Genomic DNA, 21,415 nt, shown 5'->3' on the forward strand with positions numbered 1-21,415 from the left:
TGCTTCTCCAGCCCCTTGAGAACCCCTTGCTTCAGTCAGCCCTAGGCGCCTGCCATCAGCATCAAATCAGCCTGCATTCAGCATCACTTCAGGCCTTGATTCAGCATACAGATCAGCCCCAGTTCAATGCCAGGTTTCAGCCAGCAGACCTGCGTTTCTGTCCAGCCGTACAGCAGCATACCTGCGTTTCTGTCCAGCAGCCTCAGAACACCTGCGTTTTCAGTCCAGCAGCATCCCTACAGGTCTGCGTTTCTGTCCACAGCAGTTTCCAGCCCTGAATCAACAGTTTGCATCAGTATCCAGCCTTCTGTGCATCATCCTTACATGCAACAATCATCTGGTGAAGGTAACATAGCATTCATAAGCATTTACAGCATTCTAACATAGCGTAGAACAGTCCACCATCTTCTTTTCTCAGCCTCAGGTGTGCAGCCCTTCCTCATACCCTTGGGAAGAGTGCATAGGCTCGAGATCAGTTCATGGAGGTGTTTCTACAGCAGTGTACAGATCAGCCACTCTCCGATCCTCCGAGATCTTGCGTTTGGCTTATCTACAGTCCACAGTCATTCTCTCTAAAGAAATAAAGCAAATACTATCTCGTTATCGGGATAGGGGGCCCTTCAGTGGGTAATTCGGGACCCAATCTGGTGTACAGTTCTCATATATCTCTCTCTCATCTCTTTAAAGTTTGAAGTATTGAAATGGATTGCTAAACTCACGAAACTCAGGATACAGAAGACGGTGTGAGCATTTGTGTGATAGGATCTCCCAATACAAAGACTTCCGCTGCATATCACAGCTTCCCTCTCTGCTTCTTCGGAATATGTACATACGCATCACTCCCAAAAACACGGATGTGCGAGACATCAGGTTTCCTGCCAAAATATGCCTCAAACGGAGTCATATCAGGTACGGAAGTCGTTGGAGACCGGTTCAGGGTATGGACAGCCGTTGCCACAGCCTCTCCCCAAAGTGGACGAAGAAGATCACGATGCTCCAGCATGGTCCTCGCCATCTCCACCATAGTCCTGTTTTTACGTTCTACAACTCCATTCTCTGAAGGCGATCCTGTATTGGCGAGTTCCCTCTTGATGCCATGATCTGCACAAAATATGAGAAATACATTCGAGGAGAATTCACCCCCTTTGTCAGCCCTGAGAGTCTTTACGTGCAATCCAGACTCTTTTTCCACCATCACGTGCCAATCCTTGAACCGTGCAAAAGCTTGGTCCTCGTGAAAGAAAGTAGACCCACGTGGATCTGGTACAGTAATCAACAAGCAGCATAAAATAGAGAGATCCTCCCACTGATAGTATCTGCTGAGGTCCACACAAGTCAGTGTGAATCAACTCCAATGGTTTTGAAGCCCGCCTAGAAGCCTGCTTCAGAAAGGATTCCTTGTGCTGCTTACCACATATGCAAGAACTGCAACGTCCTCTGCTGCCAACATCTGGCAAGCCAACCACCATCTGGTCTCGGAAAGCTCGCCCGCAGTGCATCCACATTTAAGTGGCCAAAACGAAAGTGCCACAAATCTCCGACCTGAGAACCTGTCAATGAGGAGAGTGCAGAGAGCTTGTAGATACCATTCTCCACACCGCCTTCCCAAACGACGTGGCCAGTCTCACGGTCCCGTAGAGCAACTGAATGCTCCTTAAATTCCACCCGAAAGCTAGTCTTGCATACTTCATGCACTGACAGAAGATGAAAACCAAGAGCAGGGACATAAAGAACACAGGAGGCATGCTTGCTGAAACCGATCCCGTCAAGTGGGAAAGACTCCGTTGGACACCCACACGCTTAATAGCACAACTTTAAAACCACAAATTTGAAATGGACAACTTAATACAACTTGAAATTTAAATGAAAATGAAATGGAAAGATGGACACCAGCACTGGGGCCGGAACGGGCCGACCCCCCCCTCAATATATGATATATTTATTGGGAGTATTTAATGAATACAATGCTCCATGGGTTCCAAGAACCAGATAATGTCCATGTACATATGAAAACAGTACCAAACAAATAGGCTCGAATTTCGATGTAGAAGCTCGAAGCAGAACGACCACTAGTGTGGTCCAATCTCTACGGTCCTGTGCTTTCACTGGACTCTGCGGAGAGCGCCTCACTGGGGTTCCGAGACCACGCACAAACAGGCGCTCTCGTACTAACGCCTGGCTCTCCCGATCTCAGCACCTTTGGACCGAGGTTCTCCAATAAAGCTTGGACAACCCGGCACCGAACGGGTGTGGCCGTAAAGGGATGAATCCCTTATCAGATTTAAACATAAAATACTTTACTGAAATCTGAAATTCACTTACTTGAAGATGACATGTGGAGGACCAATACCCGTGGTATTTGTGTGCAGTTACTTGAGTGAGACACCGAGTCACAGTAGCCTGTCAAGGAGATTGAGAAAGAACTTCCTCTGTAGAGGGTGTAGCCACCGTAGGAACACAGCTACCGAACTGTGGACAGTAGCCTACTGAAGCATAGCATGCGGATGATGGACAACAACTTGGCTGCAGAGCTTGGTTTGTAGTGCAGCCACGTGAGAGAAACAAGAAAACAGCTGCCTAAAGCATAGGGGGCGCCTGGCTGCTGTGTACAGCCACTTGTCTTCAACCTGCATAGCCGCCTGTAGGGGGATAATCAGCTGAAGAACAGGCGCAGCCTGCTGATGTTGCAGCGCCTGCTGAAGATAGCTCACATCCGCCTGTAGGGGGATCAAGGCAGCGCAGCCAGTGAAGTATGCAGCCGCCTGGAAGAGAGTCTGCGCAGTAGTACAGTGGGAGATGGCAGCCGCCTGCAGGAGAGGTAAAAGCATGCGCCTGGTTATTCAGAAACGCAGCCAGCAGCTTGGTTGCTGTAGGAGCAGAGGCACATAAAAATTCAGCAGCAGCCGCCTGGGAGCATGTTTGGTTGCAGCCAGAAGTGCACGGGAAACAGTCGCCTGGGAGAGAGAAGGCGCATGTTGGTGAATACGCTTGAAGGATGGAAGCGATTGATTTCTACGCTTGAAGCAGGGAGCTTTTTTTTTAATAAAATTATAGTGGAGTTACAACTAGAGATTTCCACGCATGCATGTGGGGGGACTAGTGGGGGTAGGTGACCATGCCCACCCCCACACTCACTTAAAAGTGGGGCTCCCCACCTTGGCCCCTAAGTGGGTGCCGCAAAATATGTGTGCATGTGCAAATAGTAACATGGACATATCTCCCGTTCATGGAACAAGTACAAATATCTGTCGGCACAAAACTGGCACGACATAAAAACATAAAAACCTGGTCTTCCTATGGAGTGACAGTCCCATAGGTAAGACACAGTTCCAGGCACGAGTCTCCCTATGGTGTGACAGTCCCATAGGCAAAACACGGCACGAATACTGGCTCTTCCATGGCGTGACAATCCCATGGGTCGAACACAGTCCAGGTCATACACGGGTGGCACTGGTCTGGCTCCCGTCCATACGACACCATCCTACTAACACACGGGTGGCACCAGTCTGGCTCCCGTCCATGTCAGCAAAATACTGGCCTCTTCACACGAGACACCGGCCTGGCCTCAAGTGAACGAGACACAAAAACTGGAGATGGACCAAATGGTCGGCCAATTGGTGACATCCCCCCGGGCTTCTAAAGAGTTGACCTCAACTGAAAAGCCTCAAGATATGCGTGCAACAATTGTGGATAATCTGCAAAATAATCTTCATTTACCCACTTGGCATCAATAGGCAAATAATTCTTAAATTTCACAAGGTATCTCCTGGAAAGCTTTCCTGCAGGTAGCTTTCTCTCCTTGTGAAAAACAATCTGTTCTGGCTGGAGGATCTCCTCAAGCTCTTCAATCTCTGGCGGATCTTCTGTGACAGGCTCATCAGGATCTGGCCCCACATATTTCCGAAATAGACTCACATGAAAAGCATTGTGAATCTTCCAATGACTAGGTAAAGCAAGCGTGTAGGACACTTCATTGATCTTGTGAATCACCTTGAAAGGTCCATAATAGCGAGGAGAAAGCTTAGGATATGATCCTTCTCGTCGTGGCCTCTTCCGAACCCTAGCTTTCTCAAATTTCAGCAATACCCAATCACCTTCTTTGACTTCCATGTCCCTTCTATGCTTGTGAGCAGCCATTTTATGCTTATCCTGAGATCTTGCAATGGCTGTCCGCACCTTACCAAAGTTAACATCCAAGTCACGAACATATTCATCAGCTGCAAATATCTCATCCTTTGTTCGAAGGATAGGTGGTAAGACCACTCTGCCATAAATAATCTCAAACGGAGCCTTGCCTGTGGAAGCATGGATCGTATTGTTGTATGCAAACTCAACAAGTGGAAGATACTTCTCCCATGCACTCTTTTGATCTACCAAATAACATTTCAATAAATCCAACACGGCTGAATTTGCAGCTTCACTTTGGCCATCCGTTTGGGGATGATAAGCTGATGAAAACTCAAGTTTAGTACCCATATTATCAAACAAAGCCCTCCAAAAGAGGCTTGTAGTCCTGGGATCTCTATCCCCAACAATGGATTTAGGCATACCATGATGCTTGAAAATATTAGCAAGAAAAAGCTTTACCATATGATCAGCTTTAATGGTTTTCTTGACGGGCAAGAAATGAGCTTGCTTGCTAAACCTGTCCACAATAGTCCAAATAGCATCATTCCCATGCTGGGATCTAGGCAAATCCATAATAAAATCCATCGTGATACTTTCCCAAGGTTGCGAGGGAATAGGCAATGGCTGAAGTAAACCTGGAGGCTTTTGCCTGTCAAATTTCACCTTTTGGCAAGTAATACATGCACGCACATAAGCCTCAATGTCTTTACGCATGCTCGGCCAAAAGAAATACCTCTGAATCATGCGGGTGGTAGGCATAATACCTCTATGACTAGCATAAGGTGGAGCGTGACATTCGTCCATAACCTTTGGACTCAAATCCTTTACCACACATAGGCAATTATCCTTCATGAGATAACCCTCGTTGATAACATAAGAGGCATGTGAATGACCAGCCATCAAATCAGTCCATATATGGCAAAAATCAGCATCCAAATGATACAAATCTCTCATAGCAGATAGGTCTCCATGAGAGGCCACTGAGAGTGCAGCAACATAAGGCCTCCTAGATAGTGCATCGGCCACCACATTTTTCTTTCCTGGAGTATGCACAATCTGAAAATGAAACATGGAAAGAAAATTTGCCATTCTCATCTGCTTCTGTGAAAGCTTGGTTTGAGATAGAAAGTATCTCAAGCTTTGATGATTTGTCTTGACTACAAATTCAGTCCCAAGAAGGTAATGTTTCCAAATCTTTAAGGCGTGAATTACAGCCAAGAGCTCTTTCTCATAGATATCCATGTGAAGCTCAGCATCATGCAAACGATGGCTCTCGTATGCAACTGCAGCCCTTCTTGATTTAGGACAGCTCCTATGCAATCACCACAAGCATCACATTCAACCACGAATGACTTGTGAAAGTCAGGAACAATCAATACTGGACCACATATGATCGCATGCTTGAGCTGCAAGAAAGCATCCTGTTCCTTCGAAGTCCATTTGAAAGCAATTTTCTTCTTCGTGAGATCATGTAGAGGAGTGGCAATCATAGCAAAATGCCTTATGAAACGCCTGTAGTACGAACATAATCCCAGAAAACTACGTACTTGATGTACGTTTTGCAATTCGGGCCAATTCCGAATAGTCTCTATCTTTGCAGGATCCATTGTAACTCCATCCTTGGATACAATATGTCCCAGATAATGAATCTCTGAAAGGAAAAACTAACTTTTCTTGGCATTGACGAAAAGTTTATGCTTCCGCAACTCTTCGAACACTGTGACCAAATGAGTTCTGTGTTCCTGTTCATTCTTGGAGAAAACCAAGATATCATCAAAGAAGACTCCTGTAAACTTGCGATGGGGTTGGAATATCCTATCCATCATACGATTAAAAGTAGCAGGAGCATTGGTGAGACCAAAAGGCATTACCAAGAATTCATATAATCCGAAGGCTGTCCTGAATGCAGTCTTATGGACATCTTGTGGCACCACGCGTATCTGGTGATAACCACTTTTCAAATCAAGTCTGCTAAAGCAAGCTGAGCCATCAAGCTTATCCAAGATATCATCAATTCGCGGAATTGGGAATCTGTTCTTGATGGTAAGCTTGTTCAAAACTCTATAGTCTACACACATACGGAATGATCCGTCCTTCTTTTGAACAAGAAGCACAGGAGAGCAGTAAGGTGAGGAACTGGGCTGAACCAAACCTTTCTCTAAAAGCTCGTTTACTTGCTTCATGATTTCTTCTTGTTGTGCATCACTCACTCGGTATGCGGGTTTGTTAGGTGGAGAACTACCTGGCACAAGATCTATACGGTGATCTTCGAGCCTTTGGGGAGGTAATTCACCTGGCAATGAGTCAGCAAAACAGTCGTTGAATGCATTAAGAAAATTCAGCCTATCATTAGACATAGCATCCACATTTTGATGATTTGGCACAAGACTATCATGCACAAAAACCAAGTACGCTGAAAGACTCTTTTTCATTGCTTTATTAATTTGGATGTGTGATACAAGTGGGATGGAATCCCCTTCTTTGCCAGCATTAATAAAATGCATGCGGCCTTTATGCATAAAAGAAATCATATTGGATTTGTAGTCTTTGCGGGGCTCAAGCCTATGGTGCCACGGCTTGCCCAACAATACATCACATCCATTCAGTGGAGCAACTAAGAAATGCTCATTATCAAGGTAGCCCTGAATATGGATGCGCAACTTCCCTATCAAAGGGGTAACCTACACCTCTTTACCAATAAATGCAGCTTCGGCTTCAATATGAGGTCCCATGTTTTCAACCTCAATACCCAATGCAGCTGCCATTTGCATAGAGATGAAATTGTCAGTTGCACAGTCATCAAACATGAAAAGTGCGGGCTGATCCTTGATTTGCTCCCAAGCCTTGCAAACCATACGCTCTTTTGCATCATGACCTGTATTACCTTGCACATCAGGAACTGCATGTACATTAGCTTTGGTGTGCTTGTCCTCGTGCTTTGGTTTGCGATCTGGGCATTGTCGAAACATGTGGTCTTTGCTACCACAAGAAAAGCATTTTCCATCCTTAGCATATTGCTCTCTTTGCTCCGGGGTTAAGCCGAATTTGTTCTTTCTTGGGCCCTGTTCTTTAGATGTGTTATTTTCAGCTTTACCACCCTTGTAAGGCTCCCGGAAGTTCTTTTTAGGTGGCTGTCCACCCTTTTGCTGATTTGGGACAGCCTTGTCCTTCCCCTTGGAACCTCCTTGATCCTGTTTAATCTTGAGCACCAATTTCTCCGTAGCAAGAGCAGAAGCTGTGAGTTATTGCAACGTATGTTTCGGGTGCAATTCAATACCCGATCTATATGCTGGTTGCAGTCCAGAACGAAACTTCCTCTTTCTTTCATCCTCAGTGATTTGCATGAAGGGAGTCATTTCCAGCAACACTTTCCAAAATTTGTTAACATACTGTTGCACACTCTCATTATCTTTTTGCTCCAACCTGTCCCACTTTTGAGTGAGAGTTTGCTCTGCATTGGGTGGCAAGAACTGAGCATAAAATCTATCCTTGAATTCCTTCCAAGTGGAGATGGGATCCTTGGTGATCTTTTCAGTGATCCACCAATGAGCAGCAGTCCCTTTCAAAAACATGCTAGCATGGCGCACCTTCGACTTTTCTGTAAAGTCCTCATCGCTAAAAGCAATGTCGAACTGTGCCACGAACGCTAACACCTTAGAAGCATCATGTTCACCATGAAAAGCATCAAATTTGACAGATTTATCACCTGCTTTGAATTCCTTGAGCTTCCTGGCATGAGGCTCATGGTCTTCTCTTTTTCTTTTTCCCTTATCCAACGGGGTAGCCCTGTCTGCATGGGCTCCATGGGCCGTCATAGAAGCTTCATGGGGCACGGTGGCATGTGCTCCACGAACTCGAAACTCAGATGCATGTGACTTACCTGCATATGGCAATGTCTCTCCATGAGACAACTCAGAAGGCAAAATTTTTCTAGAAGCAGACCTGTCACCATGAGATACATGTCTTGCATGCATGTGACTTTCATGCCCTCCATGAGCACTGGCATACATATATCTATCAGGCTTTGTGCCTTGTGGAGAGGATGCATGTCGAGAGGTGATTGTCACCTCTTCCCTTTGCATAAAAGATTTCAGCCTTTGAGATGCGGGATCTCCATGCTTCAAACGAGGTGGATTTCTGAATTTCAGCTCTCCGTCATCCCCCTCTTTGATATCACCTTTGCGGAGGAGGTAGGCAAGTGCCAACTCCCTTGGTTTCTTGCCCACTTCAGGAGCCATTGATTCAAAAGTTACATCAACCATAGCATCAGCCTTCCTGGCTTCAATAGCACTTTGTAGATGGGGATCTTCATGTAAAAACTTTAACTCTTGCTCTTGAGCCTGCAAAAGTTTTCTCATATGTTCCATTTCAGCCCTCATAGCATCAGGCTCTTGTTCAAGCATACCTGTCTTTCCTGGAGACAGTTGACCCTTGGATTCACTATCAGTAACCCTTTCAAGGGGCTTGTGCCTACCACGGAGGGCATCAGACCCACGAGAAGCACTAGATGGACCCCTCGAATTTGGCACTTCCAAAGGGTTGCCTTGGCTGTCCATTGTGTTTTAAGTTTGCTAAAAGCGGGATGTCCAGTACACAGGTTCGTTTCCCCACTAGGAAGAGGGAAACAACCGTGCTCTGATACCAATGAAACCGATCCCGTCAAGACTCCGTTGGACACCCACACGTTTAATAGCACAACTTTAAAACCACAAATTTGAAATGGACAACTTAATACAACTTGAAATTTAAATGAAAATGAAATGGAAAGATGGACACCAGCACTGGGGCCGGAACGGGCCGACCCCCCCCTCAATATATGATATATTTATTGGGAGTATTTAATGAATACAATGCTCCATGGGTTCCAAGAACCAGATAATGTCCATGTACGTATAAAAACAGTACCAAACAAATAGGCTCGAATTTCGATGTAGAAGCTCGAAGCAGAACGACCACTAGTGTGGTCCAATCTCTACGGTCCTGTGCTTTCACTGGACTCCGCGGAGAGCGCCTCACTGGTGTTCCGAGACCACGCACAAACAGGCGCTCTCGTACTAACGCCTGGCTCTCCCGATCTCAGCACCTTTGGACCGAGGTTCTCCAATAAAGCTTGGACAACCCGGCACCGAACGGGTGTGGCCGTAAAGGGATGAATCCCTTATCAGATTTAAACATAAAATACTTTACTGAAATCTGAAATTCACTTACTTGAAGATGACATGTGGAGGACCAATACCCGTGGTATTTGTGTGCAGTTACTTGAGTGAGACACCGAGTCACAGTAGCCTGTCAAGGAGATTGAGAAAGAACTTCCTCTGTAGAGGGTGTAGCCACCGTAGGAACACAGCTACCGAACTGTGGACAGTAGCCTACTGAAGCATAGCATGCGGATGATGGACAACAACCTGGCTGCAGAGCTTGGTTTGTAGTGCAGCCACCTGAGAGAAACAAGAAAACAGCCGCCTAAAGCATAGGGGGCGCCTGGCTGCTGTGTATAGCCACTTGTCTTCAACCTGCACAGCCGCCTGTAGGGGGATAATCAGCTGAAGAACAGGCGCAGCCTGCTGATGTTGCAGCGCCTGCTGAAGATAGCTCACATCCGCCTGTAGGGGGATCAAGGCAGCGCAGCCAGTGAAGTATGCAGCCGCCTGGAAGAGAGTCTGCGCAGCAGTACAGTGGGAGATGGCAGCCGCCTGCAGGAGAGGTAAAAGCATGCGCCTGGTTATTCAGAAACGCAGCCAGCAGCTTGGTTGCTGTAGGAGCAGAGGCACATAAAAATTCAGCAGCAGCCGCCTGGGAGCATGTTTGGTTGCAGCCAGAAGTGCAGGGGAAACAGTCGCCCGGGAGAGAGAAGGCGCAGGTTGGTGAATACGCTTGAAGGATGGAAGCGATTGATTTCTACGCTTGAAGGAGGGAGCTTTTTTTTTAATAAAATTATAGTGGAGTTACAACTAGAGATTTCCACGCATGCATGTGGGGGGACTAGTGGGGGTAGGTGACCATGTCCACCCCCACACTCACTTAAAAGTGGGGCTCCCCACCTTGGCCCCTAAGTGGGTGCCCACTTTTAAATAAATGTGAACACCTAACCTTATAAAATAAAAGGTTAGAATATAAAACATTAAAACAACATGTGCGACATACTTACCACCTGTTCACATGCACCAAAACTCGTCAGAATACAGAGCAGACTTCACGACTCACTGGCAGGCGTCCCCGCTCAGTAAGTAACACGTCAAGCAGGCAAACACACAAATACATGTCATGCGAAAACAGTTTCAAACATGCAAAATATGTGTGCATGTGCAAATGGTAACATGGACATATCTCCCGTTCATGGAACAAGTACAAAATATCTGTCGGCACAAAACTGGCACGACATAAAAACATAAAAACCTGGTCTTCCTATGGAGTGGCAGTCCCATAGGTAATACACAGTTCCAGGCACGAGTCTCCCTATGGTGTGACAGTCCCATAGGCAAAACACGGCACGAATACTGGCTCTTCCATGGCGTGACAATCCCATGGGTCGAACACAGTCCAGGTCATACACGGGTGGCACTGGTCTGGCTCCCGTCCATACGACACCATCCTACTAACACACGGGTGGCACCAGTCTGGCTCCCGTCCATGTCAGCAAAATACTGGCCTCTTCACACGAGACACCAGCGTGGCCTCAAGTGAACGAGACACAAAAACTGGAGATGGACCAAATGGTCGGCCAATTGGTGACACTTGCCTCCCTTGCCGTCAGGAATAATCTCCACCCGGCCCTCACTGTGAATCGGAATGGTGGAGTTGTCACCAATGAAAATGCGACCTGACTGCCGTTTCAGATCCAGAAAGAAGTCACGGGACGGAGTCATGTGCCTGGAAGCACCACAGTCAAGAATCCATTCTCGGGTATCCTTTGCGGTGAAGCCAACTGCCTCCTCGCTCGAAGATGATGAAGCATCGGAGTCCATCATCTCTAAGTGCACAAATGGAGGAGTCTTTGCAGTTGAGGCTGAAGAATCAGCACTCTTTCCAGTCCGCTTAGGACACTTCCTCCAGTAGTGGCCTTTCTCGCCACAATCATTGCAGGACCGCTCGGCCTTCAGTTTCTCTCGTTCTGTTTCAGGCTTCTTCTCAGAAGACTTTTCCAGTGAAGCCTTCTCTTTGCCCTTGTTGTTATTCCGGCCTTTTAGCCGTTGGCCAACTAAGGCCTCCGAACCTCCGCTGTGAGGAGGGTTCGTGAAACGTTCCTCCTAGTCTAGAACCATGGGCACAAGCTCCTCCCAGGTAATGGTGCTGAGCCTGCCACTAGTAATCAAAGAGGAGTAGAAAGCGGAATACTGAGCAGGCAAGTGGGACAGCAAAGTAATGGCCATATCTTCTGATGATATCTCTTTCCCAGCCTGGAGGACTTCCTGCTGAAGGGCTTGTAGCTTGTTAATGTGCTCCCGCATCGTCGACGACTTTGTAGGGTTCATAACCCGCATCTGTACTTCCAAGGAAATCCTCTTCATGGGCGATACCCTGTTATAAAGAGAAGCCAAGTGCTGCCATATGCCTCTGGCCAGCGTCATATGCTTTACGTGATTGATTACTTGTGGTGTGCAGTTGAGGAAGATAAATGACCGAACTCTAGCGTTGACACGATCCCACATCTGTGCCTGTGCCTCGCGGTCCTTCATTGACAGTAACTCCCCTTCCTTTGCTTCCGGCCGTGGAACCCCGATAACAATGAAATCAGCAAGGTCATATGACTCCAGCACAGACTCCATCATTACCGTCCAGATGCTGTAATTGTTCCCGTCCAACTGACGGTCCACTGGGAACGTGGGGAGAGTTGGGATCTTCACATGCTTCTCAGCCATCTCTAACAAATCTGCCATCGCGGGGATGTAACTGAAAAGGGTGAGTGGGTGGGGAAAAAAAACCTTAAACCTGCAAGTGGCTGTCCAGCACCTTAGCCCGCCTTCCTCTTGGTACTTCTCTTCCTGAATAGTCCCTAAGAGTCCACCAATCAGCAACGTAACAATCCCTCTCTTGCTCAGAAAACTCCCAAGATCTTTCAAGAGCCTAGGGCTCTGATACCATGTCAAAATACGAAGCGGAGATGATAACAAAATCTGAGATCACAAGAGCAAGTAGAGTGCAGAAAATAGACAGCACAAGAGAAGGAGAGAGATAGGCGTGTAACTCTTCTCTATACACAAGATCCCGCAATGAAAACAAGATACAATAGGTGGGGGGGCCATGGGGCCATTTTATATGGCCCCATGAGTGCAGTCAGCTAGTAGATGGACAGCCGACTAGACATGAAATGCCCACGACCAGAAAATACAGCAGTCGGCCAGCATATCATAGTCGGCCCTCACACGTGCAGTCGGCCAGCAGCAGAGAGCAACTTGGACTGCCTGTGACCAGTCGGCCAGCATCTTGTACAGCCAACAGGTCCTACACTGCCTCCCACACCTTGGAAAAATAGGGAAAAATGGGGAAAAAATACGGGGAGTGAGGAAAAATGATAAAACACCTACAAAGGGCGGGCACACCCACAACAGAGGCCCTGGTGTGAGATAAAGACAGGAGATGACTTCTAACATAGCCACGTTCACAGTCTTTCACTGTGCATCTGTTGTCCTCAAAGTTCATTGCATATCCTCTTTTAGCAAAAGAGGAGACGGACAACAAGTTCTTTTTAATCCCTCGCACATATAATACATGTGGAAGACATAAGGTTGCCTCATCTGTTGTTGTGAGGATCACCTCACCAACACCCTAAACTGGATAAGAAGAATTGTTTGCACGTGTTACCCGTTTGTCTTCAAGGGAAGGCATAAGCTTCTTAAACAACTTCCTCTATGAGCTAATGTGCTTAGCAGCACCACTGTCAAAGTACCATGTGTCGTGTCTTTCATTGACATTGAGAGACATACCTGCAAGTAAGAAAAGTCCACTCATCTTGCACAAGATTTACTGATGCATCATCTTTTGCTGCAGGTGATGAACAAGAATCTACAGCCATGCTGCTTTCTTTTTTCTTCTCCTTTGCAAGCCGTTTTCTGCACTCATTCAAATAGTGACCTGGGTTTTTGCAGTAATGAGATTTGCCCTTTTTCTTGGGCTTGCCTACATCATTTTTAGCCTTTTGTGAAGGCTATCCGAATCAACCTTTGGCTGAAAATTGCTTTGGCTTTTTCCTTGCCCTTGTCTTGGGCAACAAAAGCCCCATCACTGCCAACCAACTCTTCAAACAGGATTGGTTCCGAGTTTCCCTGCATAGATAGAGTGAGCGATGTGTGGAAGTTCAAGTAAGTTTCTAGTAGTGATGATAGTGTCTTGGAAACCAGCTCTTTTTCAAAAATGACCTCATCAATATTGAGGAACTGCTCTCGAAGATCCTGGATCTTCTAAGATGATTAGCCATACTATCACCATCATTCATGTTCAAGTTCTCAAGTTCTTTCTTGAGATATGCAACCCACCAATGAGCTTTAATTGTGCGATCAAGCATTGATTTCAGGAAAGCCCCAAATTTCTCTGAACCTTGCACCAAAATGTTGCCTTGCACTGCTACGTGCACCTGATTTTTGCAATGAAGCAAGCAATTCACAAAAGCCCCATGAAACGAACCCAAAAACAAGTACTTGAATGATCTGTGTCCAGATCTACTTTTGCAGAGATGTTTAGATGTTCAGAGATCTTGCAGGCTGATGCAGGCGAAGTATACAAACAGAGGACGCAGTAGCTTCGGCTGCTGACGAGTAGCAAGAGGCGACGGCACGAGCTGTAGACGGTGACGGACGCAATTGCGGGACGGAAGTGTTAGCACATTCATCCCCAGATTCTGCTCTTTTATGGTGCCCATTTGGTCCCTTTTGCATGGCCCTTGCTTGTGGGCTGACCACCCCTTTTTCTAGTATTTTTCTGGGATTTTTCCCAGCTTTTTTGGCATTTTCCAGTCGGCCTGTCCAGTAGCTCCAGTCGGCCTGTTTTGCAGCTCCAGTCGGCCAGCTTACCCCTACTATAAATAGTGGGTGTTGGCCTCTCATTGTTCATTCAGTCTTGTACATATTTTGCTCCCTCACTTATGAGACTTGTAGTGTCTCTTGCTTGGGATTATTTTGCTTTAGTATATTCATCATAGTTTTCTCCATCTCTCTCTCTCTCTCTTGCACTCTACATTCTAGTGCCACTCTGCTTCCGCTCTGTGCACTCTTTCATGGAATCATCGCTCCTGGTTTAGCAACCTCTTTCCCTTCCCAGATTCAGCACTGTTTTCAGCACCCTCTCCTCTGTGTTTTCTCTTAGATTTGCAGCCCTTAGCTTCTGCGTTTTCTGGACAGCACCTGCTGGTCTTTTCGCCTACAGTTTGGCTTCACCGACACAACCATCAGGTACTCTTTGATCAGCGTTTTCTTTTCCACGTGGAGATTGGACATAGGCGGCCTGTTTTTTCAGGACAACAGCCTTTTGCGTGCTGCGTTTTCCTCTCCAGTGGGCTTTTCCCTTTGCAGAGGGGGTCTGTGGTGTATTTGAGCAAGTGTCCATCAAATCTTAGTGTATTTAAGTGTATTGATTAGCATTGTGTTCAACCAAGTTACATTGGTATCAAAGCATACGGTTCTCTTTCACTTCTATCGTGAGAGACGATCACCGTGAATACTAGCTATCTCTACACTTAGAACATTATGGACAGCCATACAATGAATGTTTGAGATGCTAACACAAGAGGCAGGGACAATGAAATGCATGCTTCCAATGCTTTACAGGATGAGCAAACTCATATGGTGCACAATAGGGAACATGAATATGTGGGACAGTCGTCCTGTGGCAAAGAGAAGATGCAGGAAGAAGAGTCCATAGTCTTGAGGGCTGAACTTACTCGTATGCAGGCTCTTCTCCATGCACAACAAGAAGAATTGAACCTCTACCGCCGCGAGGATCCATTGGTACATGACCGTTTGAAGGCCAAGAAAGCTGAATCTTATATGGATCATGTAATGGCAATGATTGCTCAAGAGTTGCACATGCAACCGAGGGATGCAGCACGTGCATACTTGGCTCGCACCGAGGATGCCTATGCAGAAAAGGCAACCATCCCACACGTCTTGGAATCCCCACAGGTGCCCGAACAAGAACTTATGTCTAAGAGGATGAATCTCCTTACTATGGGAGAGGAACAATCAATGACTTCACGCCATGCAGGAATACCTCATGTAGCCCGTGAAGGATACCATGTTTATGGCAGTGGTGAAAATGTATGTCAAATGCCATTGCCGGCTGAAAATGTGCATGCACAACACATGCATCATGGGCTGCAATTTTCTGTTGGTGCAGGTATTCGTATCTCTCATGCCACTCATGCCTTTGAGTGTGCTCGTGAGGGAGAAGCTATGGCTGAAAATGTATCAATGCATGTTGAGGGGCCAGCCATGCCTCATGCTTACAAGGCACATGTATTTATGCCTTATGCATCACCTTTTGATACTAAAATGATGCTAGTCTCACAGGGGCTGTCCCAATGGACAAACATGGGGGAAAGCATGTTGAGATGCAAGCACATGCATCAAAGTCTAGTGACTTCAAAGCTGGAGACAAATCTGTGAAGTTTGACACATACCATGGGGAATATGATGCATCAAAGGCACTTGCTTTTATTGCCCAGTTTGATATTGCTTTTAGTGATAAGGATTTCACTCAGAAATCCATGATCCGGCATGTAAGCATGTTTATGAGAGGCACTCTTGCCAATTGGTGACTCACGGAGAAGCTCTCACTGAATCTTGTTAGATCATGAGAAGAGTTCAAGGAGAGGTTCTATGCTCAATTCTTGCTTCCCAATGCATTAAATGAGATAACAATGAAGTGGGATTGGGTGAAAGCAAAATGAGGGGGAATTGGTAAATGCATATGTACACAAGTTTTGGAAAGTGCTTTTAGAGGTGTCTCCATTTATGCATGTCACCGAGGCAGAAAGGAAGAGAAGGTTTCAATCAGGATTGCAACCCGTGTACAAAGCGGGACTAGTAATGTATCCTGATCATACCTTACACCAACTAATCGCCGCCGCCACCGCCACCGCCACCGAGCAATTGGAACTCAAATTGAGGCGATCCAATAAGGCTAAACCCTCATTTCAAGGCAAAGAGAGGGCTGTCCAAAACCTGCAAAATGATGGACAGCCACCTAAAAAGGACCAAAACCAAGATAAAAATGGTCCAAGGATGAAGTGGATTGATCATTGAGCGCTCTGCAATGTGCAGTGATAGTGACACTAGTGACTAAAACTACTATTTTTTTGGCTTCTCTAGATAGTAAATTGTGTTTTAACTTTTAAATTTTGATTGATTGCTTACAGTATGTAACCCGTGGCATTTGAGTCATGGGTACTGAATGTTTGAGTGATTCCATTTCGTGAAACCTATTTATTCTTTTGTTTACTGGTAGCTCTCATTTTGGTAATTGTGTTGTTGTTTAGAAATGAATTGTTTTTCAAATTTAAAGTTTGCAGTTTTTCATTCATTTTTTTGTGTATATATACACTATATAGTATATTTTTTTTATGTTTTTATGTACCTTACGTATTTTCAACATACCTCAAAATCTCAACCCATACTTGAATGCGTACCTTACATACTTGATTCGTACCATACCTTATGTACCTTCCCACCTTGCTCAGTATGAAACCATCCTCTATAAGCCTCATGAAAGTATCCATGTAGTACTGCTGTTTGTGTGAGAGTGGCTCATGTGTTGAGAGAGAAATGAAATGATATATTAACGTCTTCAAAAGGCCAAAATGACCTATGAGACCAAAAAGGTTACAACAATTGGTGGATCTGATACAATGTCTGTGTAAGGAAAGCTAAAAACAACTAAACAACTATGAGAGAGAGAGAGAGAGAGAGAGAGAGAGAGAGAGAGAGAGGTATTTTAAATTTATTTTTGGTAAAAAGAAAACCTTCACATATACATTCTATTTTCTTTGAAGCAAATAGCATTCCTTTTTCTGAAATTTATGGGATATGCATGGACTGTGCCGATTACAAAATATTCCCTTCAACTTTCTGTGCTGATAAGCTAAAGGATGGTTCATTAAATACAGCCTGCAGTTGGTAGCTGTCCATGTTTCCATCATACATTGTGCTACATGTCTCATGGATCCACCTGATTAGTTGATTAAGTGTTGTATTCTAAACCTGTATCTAGTGCTTGAATACCTGCAGCATCTGGACGGTTGATTTGGCACATCTATTGCGACTTTTTGATGTGGATGTGGCGTTTCTAACGGTGACCATTGGAGCAAATCCAAGCTTTGCAGTGGAAACATTTTATAAGGTGCAAAGAGCATGAAACTGGGAGCTTTTTAGTGAATTCATGATACATTGAATTGTGCATGATGATGCATCTTTAATAAACAGAAAATGGATTAGTTATAGCACTGAATTGGTCTTCTTTGAAAGATAGATAAGGTGTAATAGCACACAGTTGAGTTTGTGTTCTGAAGGTGTGCAAGTAGAATTAATAAAGCTGCACTCTCTTCCTTGCCAAATTTGGGAAATACTTTTATTTTATTTTTTGATCTACCTATGGAGTAATATCAAAGTAGAAATATGGAGATGCCAGCTTGAAAGCTATTTCACCCCTGTGACCTTAATGAAAGATGCTAATCTATGAAACTATATACAATATGCAAGGGCAAGATCTTTATTGTTAAACCCTAAGCCTAATCTACACACACAAGGACAACATTTCATAGTGGACTAAACTTGAATAAACTTTTACACCAATGATAACAACACTATGCTCAAAGAAGCGACAAATCTTTTATGAACCAATAGATTCACTGCTTAATATTGTAGTGGCCTCTTACTCTTCATGGAATCAAGGGCTCTGGTGGACACATCGTGGGAGGCTGGGAGCTCAATGGTAGCATCACAAATTAGGATATTTGAAGGCCAAACGCCTTGATGCTTTAATCTCCACTTCCATGTTCACTTTATTGCCATAATCCAGTTGGATTTGGTACAGTTCTAGAAAGACGCAGGGATTAAGCAAGTCTATTGTTTCCTTGGGGAGAGGAAAGATTTCTACCTGATTTTAATATTTTTGTTTAATTCTCATAGCAGGGATTGCTAGTAAGTATAGTTGTCATAACATAGATTGCTACTATTTTTGTGTGCCTTAGTTATCATAGCATATATTGCTAGTATTATACCGTGGTTTGAGTATGCCAGTGGTCAGTTTGGCTATTTGGTATGATAAAGCTTGCATGAAAAATTTTTATTGAGTAGTGTGTTTTGATGCTTTTTTGGTGATAATAGATCTCCTTTTTGGGAATTTCTTAGGAAAACATGGAAGAAGATGGTGAACGCGTTAACAAATTGTTTGAAAAAGCTCCACAAGTTGGCATCCAAGTGCAGGTATGGCATTGTTGGAAATCCATCCACATAGTAAATAGTCTCTGTTTTTTAAGTAAACCAACCAGCTGTAAGTTTAACCACTCCTAGCATGGTGAAGGTTTTCTACTTGGTGCTAAGTCATGATGTGAAGGGATAGTAAGTTTGAGTTACTTTTGGAGGGTTGTCTTTCAAAGGTTGGATACGAAGTTGCATAGGAGCACCGTGCACGATTGAACATCGACAAACAAATGGTCAGACTGAGAGGGTGAACCAGATCTCTGAGGATATTCTTTGTGCATATGTTAATTAAGGGGCAAAGTAATTAGGAAGAGTATATATCAGTTTTACAATTTGCCTATAACAGTGCAAAACACTGAACAACGGGTTTCAGTCTTCTCATGATGATGTATGGCTTTAGTAGTAGTTGGGTTAGAGAAGGAAAAGGTATAGTTAGGCAAAGACTTTCTTGAAGATATGAACTAAATGGTTAAGCTAGCTCAAGATAGTATTAATAAAGCTCAAGGTAGAGAAAAACGTTTCGTGAACCTTGTTGAGAGACTACGTGATCAAGTCTTATCTTATAATAACCTTAGAAGAAAATTTTGGTAGGTCGTGGCTGTTCTTTATGAAGGAGGCCTTGATTGCTATCGTTTTTAGTACGTTTCCAAGCGATGGCCTTGATCTTAGGGGGACAAGTTTGCTTGTAAAGCTCTAAGAGTGTAAATGAAGTTGTTTTGCATGGCACTTTGATGTGGCTATCACCATTTGGTCACCTAATTGGTCCACCCTTGCTTTCTCATTATGTATGCACATTGGATTGGCGTCCATGGCGGTCGGTCGCATATGCCGGGGATTGATGCCGCTTGTGTGATACCTCGGACTTGGCTTTCCGTTGGGACTTGTGCCTGTGTGTACATGCCCGAAAATGCTTGGAGGATTGGTGTTCCATTGGGTCTGGTACCTTGTGTACTTGCTTGGAGCACGTCTATTTTGGTATAGTCTCATGAACGGGAATTATCCATATCAACGCTGTATTGCATAACATCTTTATGTACTTGCTTGCAATTGAATTTGCATGCTGTTTTCATGCTTGCCTGATATTTGGGCATATTGAGAAGAAAAGCATGCCTTGTGCTATGTTGGGGCTATCGGTACCAAGCAGGTTCGCGTCAATTAGACCTCAGGTTTGGTGGCAGTTTGAGGCTTTGAACCTACGGTTGGGTGGTGAGTGGCTAGCCACAATCCATCGTAGTCATGTGATGCATATGACGTGGGATCTATGAAATCTTGTTAGGGTTTCGGTTCTAGGTCAGATAATCCTTGGGCATGGTCTGTGGAGACTTTTCAAAGAGTCTGCCATGGGGAGTTGTTGCTACACGTGAAGCCAAAAGGTCATGCGCTTAGTGGCCCCATTACGGGTGTAGATGTTGAGAAGCCCGAGTCAATGTGTAGGATAAGCCATTGGGCACAGTCGGGGATGATTGTGCCTGACTCTTCTACCAAGGGGGCAAGAGTTTGGCTTACGAAGATGCATACTTCTCCTTGGTTTCCCATGGCCCAAAAGTTGGGACCAAATTGTGTGGGTCTTGTCGGGAAGGATCTTCTATGGGCAAAGCCACTCCAAGTAACCTCGAATGGTGGTGGTTAGGTGGCTCCACTGTACAAGGGCCTCCGCTCATGCCTTCTCAAGTGAGATCTCGGGGCGGTGAAGGTGCTTGTATGTGCCCTTCTCAGTGAGAAAGGTGAGGCTGGCTGCCGCCACCTTCGAAAGTAACGGCTCATAACGGTTCGTTGCGAGAATTAGTGTCTCAGGAACTTTTCCCACATTAGAGGAGGAATCATGACGAGGTGTTTGGAGATGAGGTTCTTGGAGTGGGTCCCACTCCTCGGCTCCAGTCAAGGACACTTGTGGAGTCACTTCTCAGTGAGAAAGGTGCGGTTGGTTGTTGCCACCTCTGAAAATAACGGCTCATAATGGTTCATCGTGGGAACCGTTGTCTCAAGAACTGTTCCCACTTCTGAGGAGGAATTATGATGAGGCGTCTGCATATGAGATTGTCACTAGTCTGGACATTTCCTAGTATGACAGAGGTCTGCTAGACTCCAGGACGTCTAAATATTTGGAAAGTACAACCTTTGGGAATGGGGGATTATCCTCGAATACAAAGGATCGTACTCCTGAAATTTAGGAGAGTTGCTATTTTTGGCCCGACTCCGATGGAAATTTTGTTCGTGTCATTATGTTTGGAATTGGTCAAATACCAAGAGTTGCCTAAGTATCTATGACAAATGGGCTACCAGTTGGGATATTTTTAGAGATAAAGTTTGTGGAAGGACCCATCTCTTAGATTGGGACATGTGGCAAGAAAGTGGACCAAAGTGAGACAAGTGGCCTGACACTTGTTAGATAGTGGATCAAAGTGAGACAAGTGTTCTCACACTTGTCACTTCAGCTATTGTGTGGCTCTCCACTTGTCATTGTTGCTTTCTCTTGCCATTTTAGCGCTTGGGAGGCCCAAATCTATAAATTGGACCCTCTCTCTTCATTTGGGGAGGCTCTCTTGCTGCGCACTAGTCTCTACCACCGTTACAAGCTGCGCTAATGATGGCTACTCTCTTTTTCTCTCTCTTGAAGGCTCCCCATGAAGTATATCGGTTGTCGGGGAATGTTTTGGAGGCTTCCATTGCGAAGAAACACTGAAGGCAAGGGTATTTGATCATTTTATTATGGTTTCTAGCCAATGTAGTTATTGTATCAGTTCTTGTACTTGCTGTGCCAGCCCTTGTACCTGTTGTACCAACCCTTGTACCTGGTGTACCAGCCATTGTATTGGTTGTACCAACCCTTGTACTTGTTGTACCAACCATTGTACCTATTGTACCGGCTGAGTGGA

The 21,415-nt window shown here is 45.1% G+C and overlaps 1 protein-coding gene across 2 annotated transcripts in view; it reads left to right on the plus strand.

Moving 5' to 3' along the window:
- The window catches only part of LOC147641748 (guanylyl cyclase 1), a 57,033-nt gene that overhangs the window by 21,596 nt on the left and 14,022 nt on the right, over positions 1 to 21,415 (plus strand). For both annotated transcript variants that reach the window (XM_086799096.1, XM_086799104.1), the window contains exons 3-4: positions 17,346 to 17,457; positions 18,468 to 18,542. In XM_086799096.1, the coding sequence (XP_086655222.1) occupies positions 17,346 to 17,457; positions 18,468 to 18,542 (187 nt within the window). The remainder of the gene's footprint in view (positions 1 to 17,345; positions 17,458 to 18,467; positions 18,543 to 21,415) is intronic.

Source organism: Cibotium barometz, chromosome 1 (assembly GCF_041138505.1).
Source record: "Cibotium barometz isolate CiBa-2024 chromosome 1, ASM4113850v1, whole genome shotgun sequence".
Taxonomy (NCBI): Eukaryota; Viridiplantae; Streptophyta; class Polypodiopsida; order Cyatheales; family Cibotiaceae; genus Cibotium; species Cibotium barometz.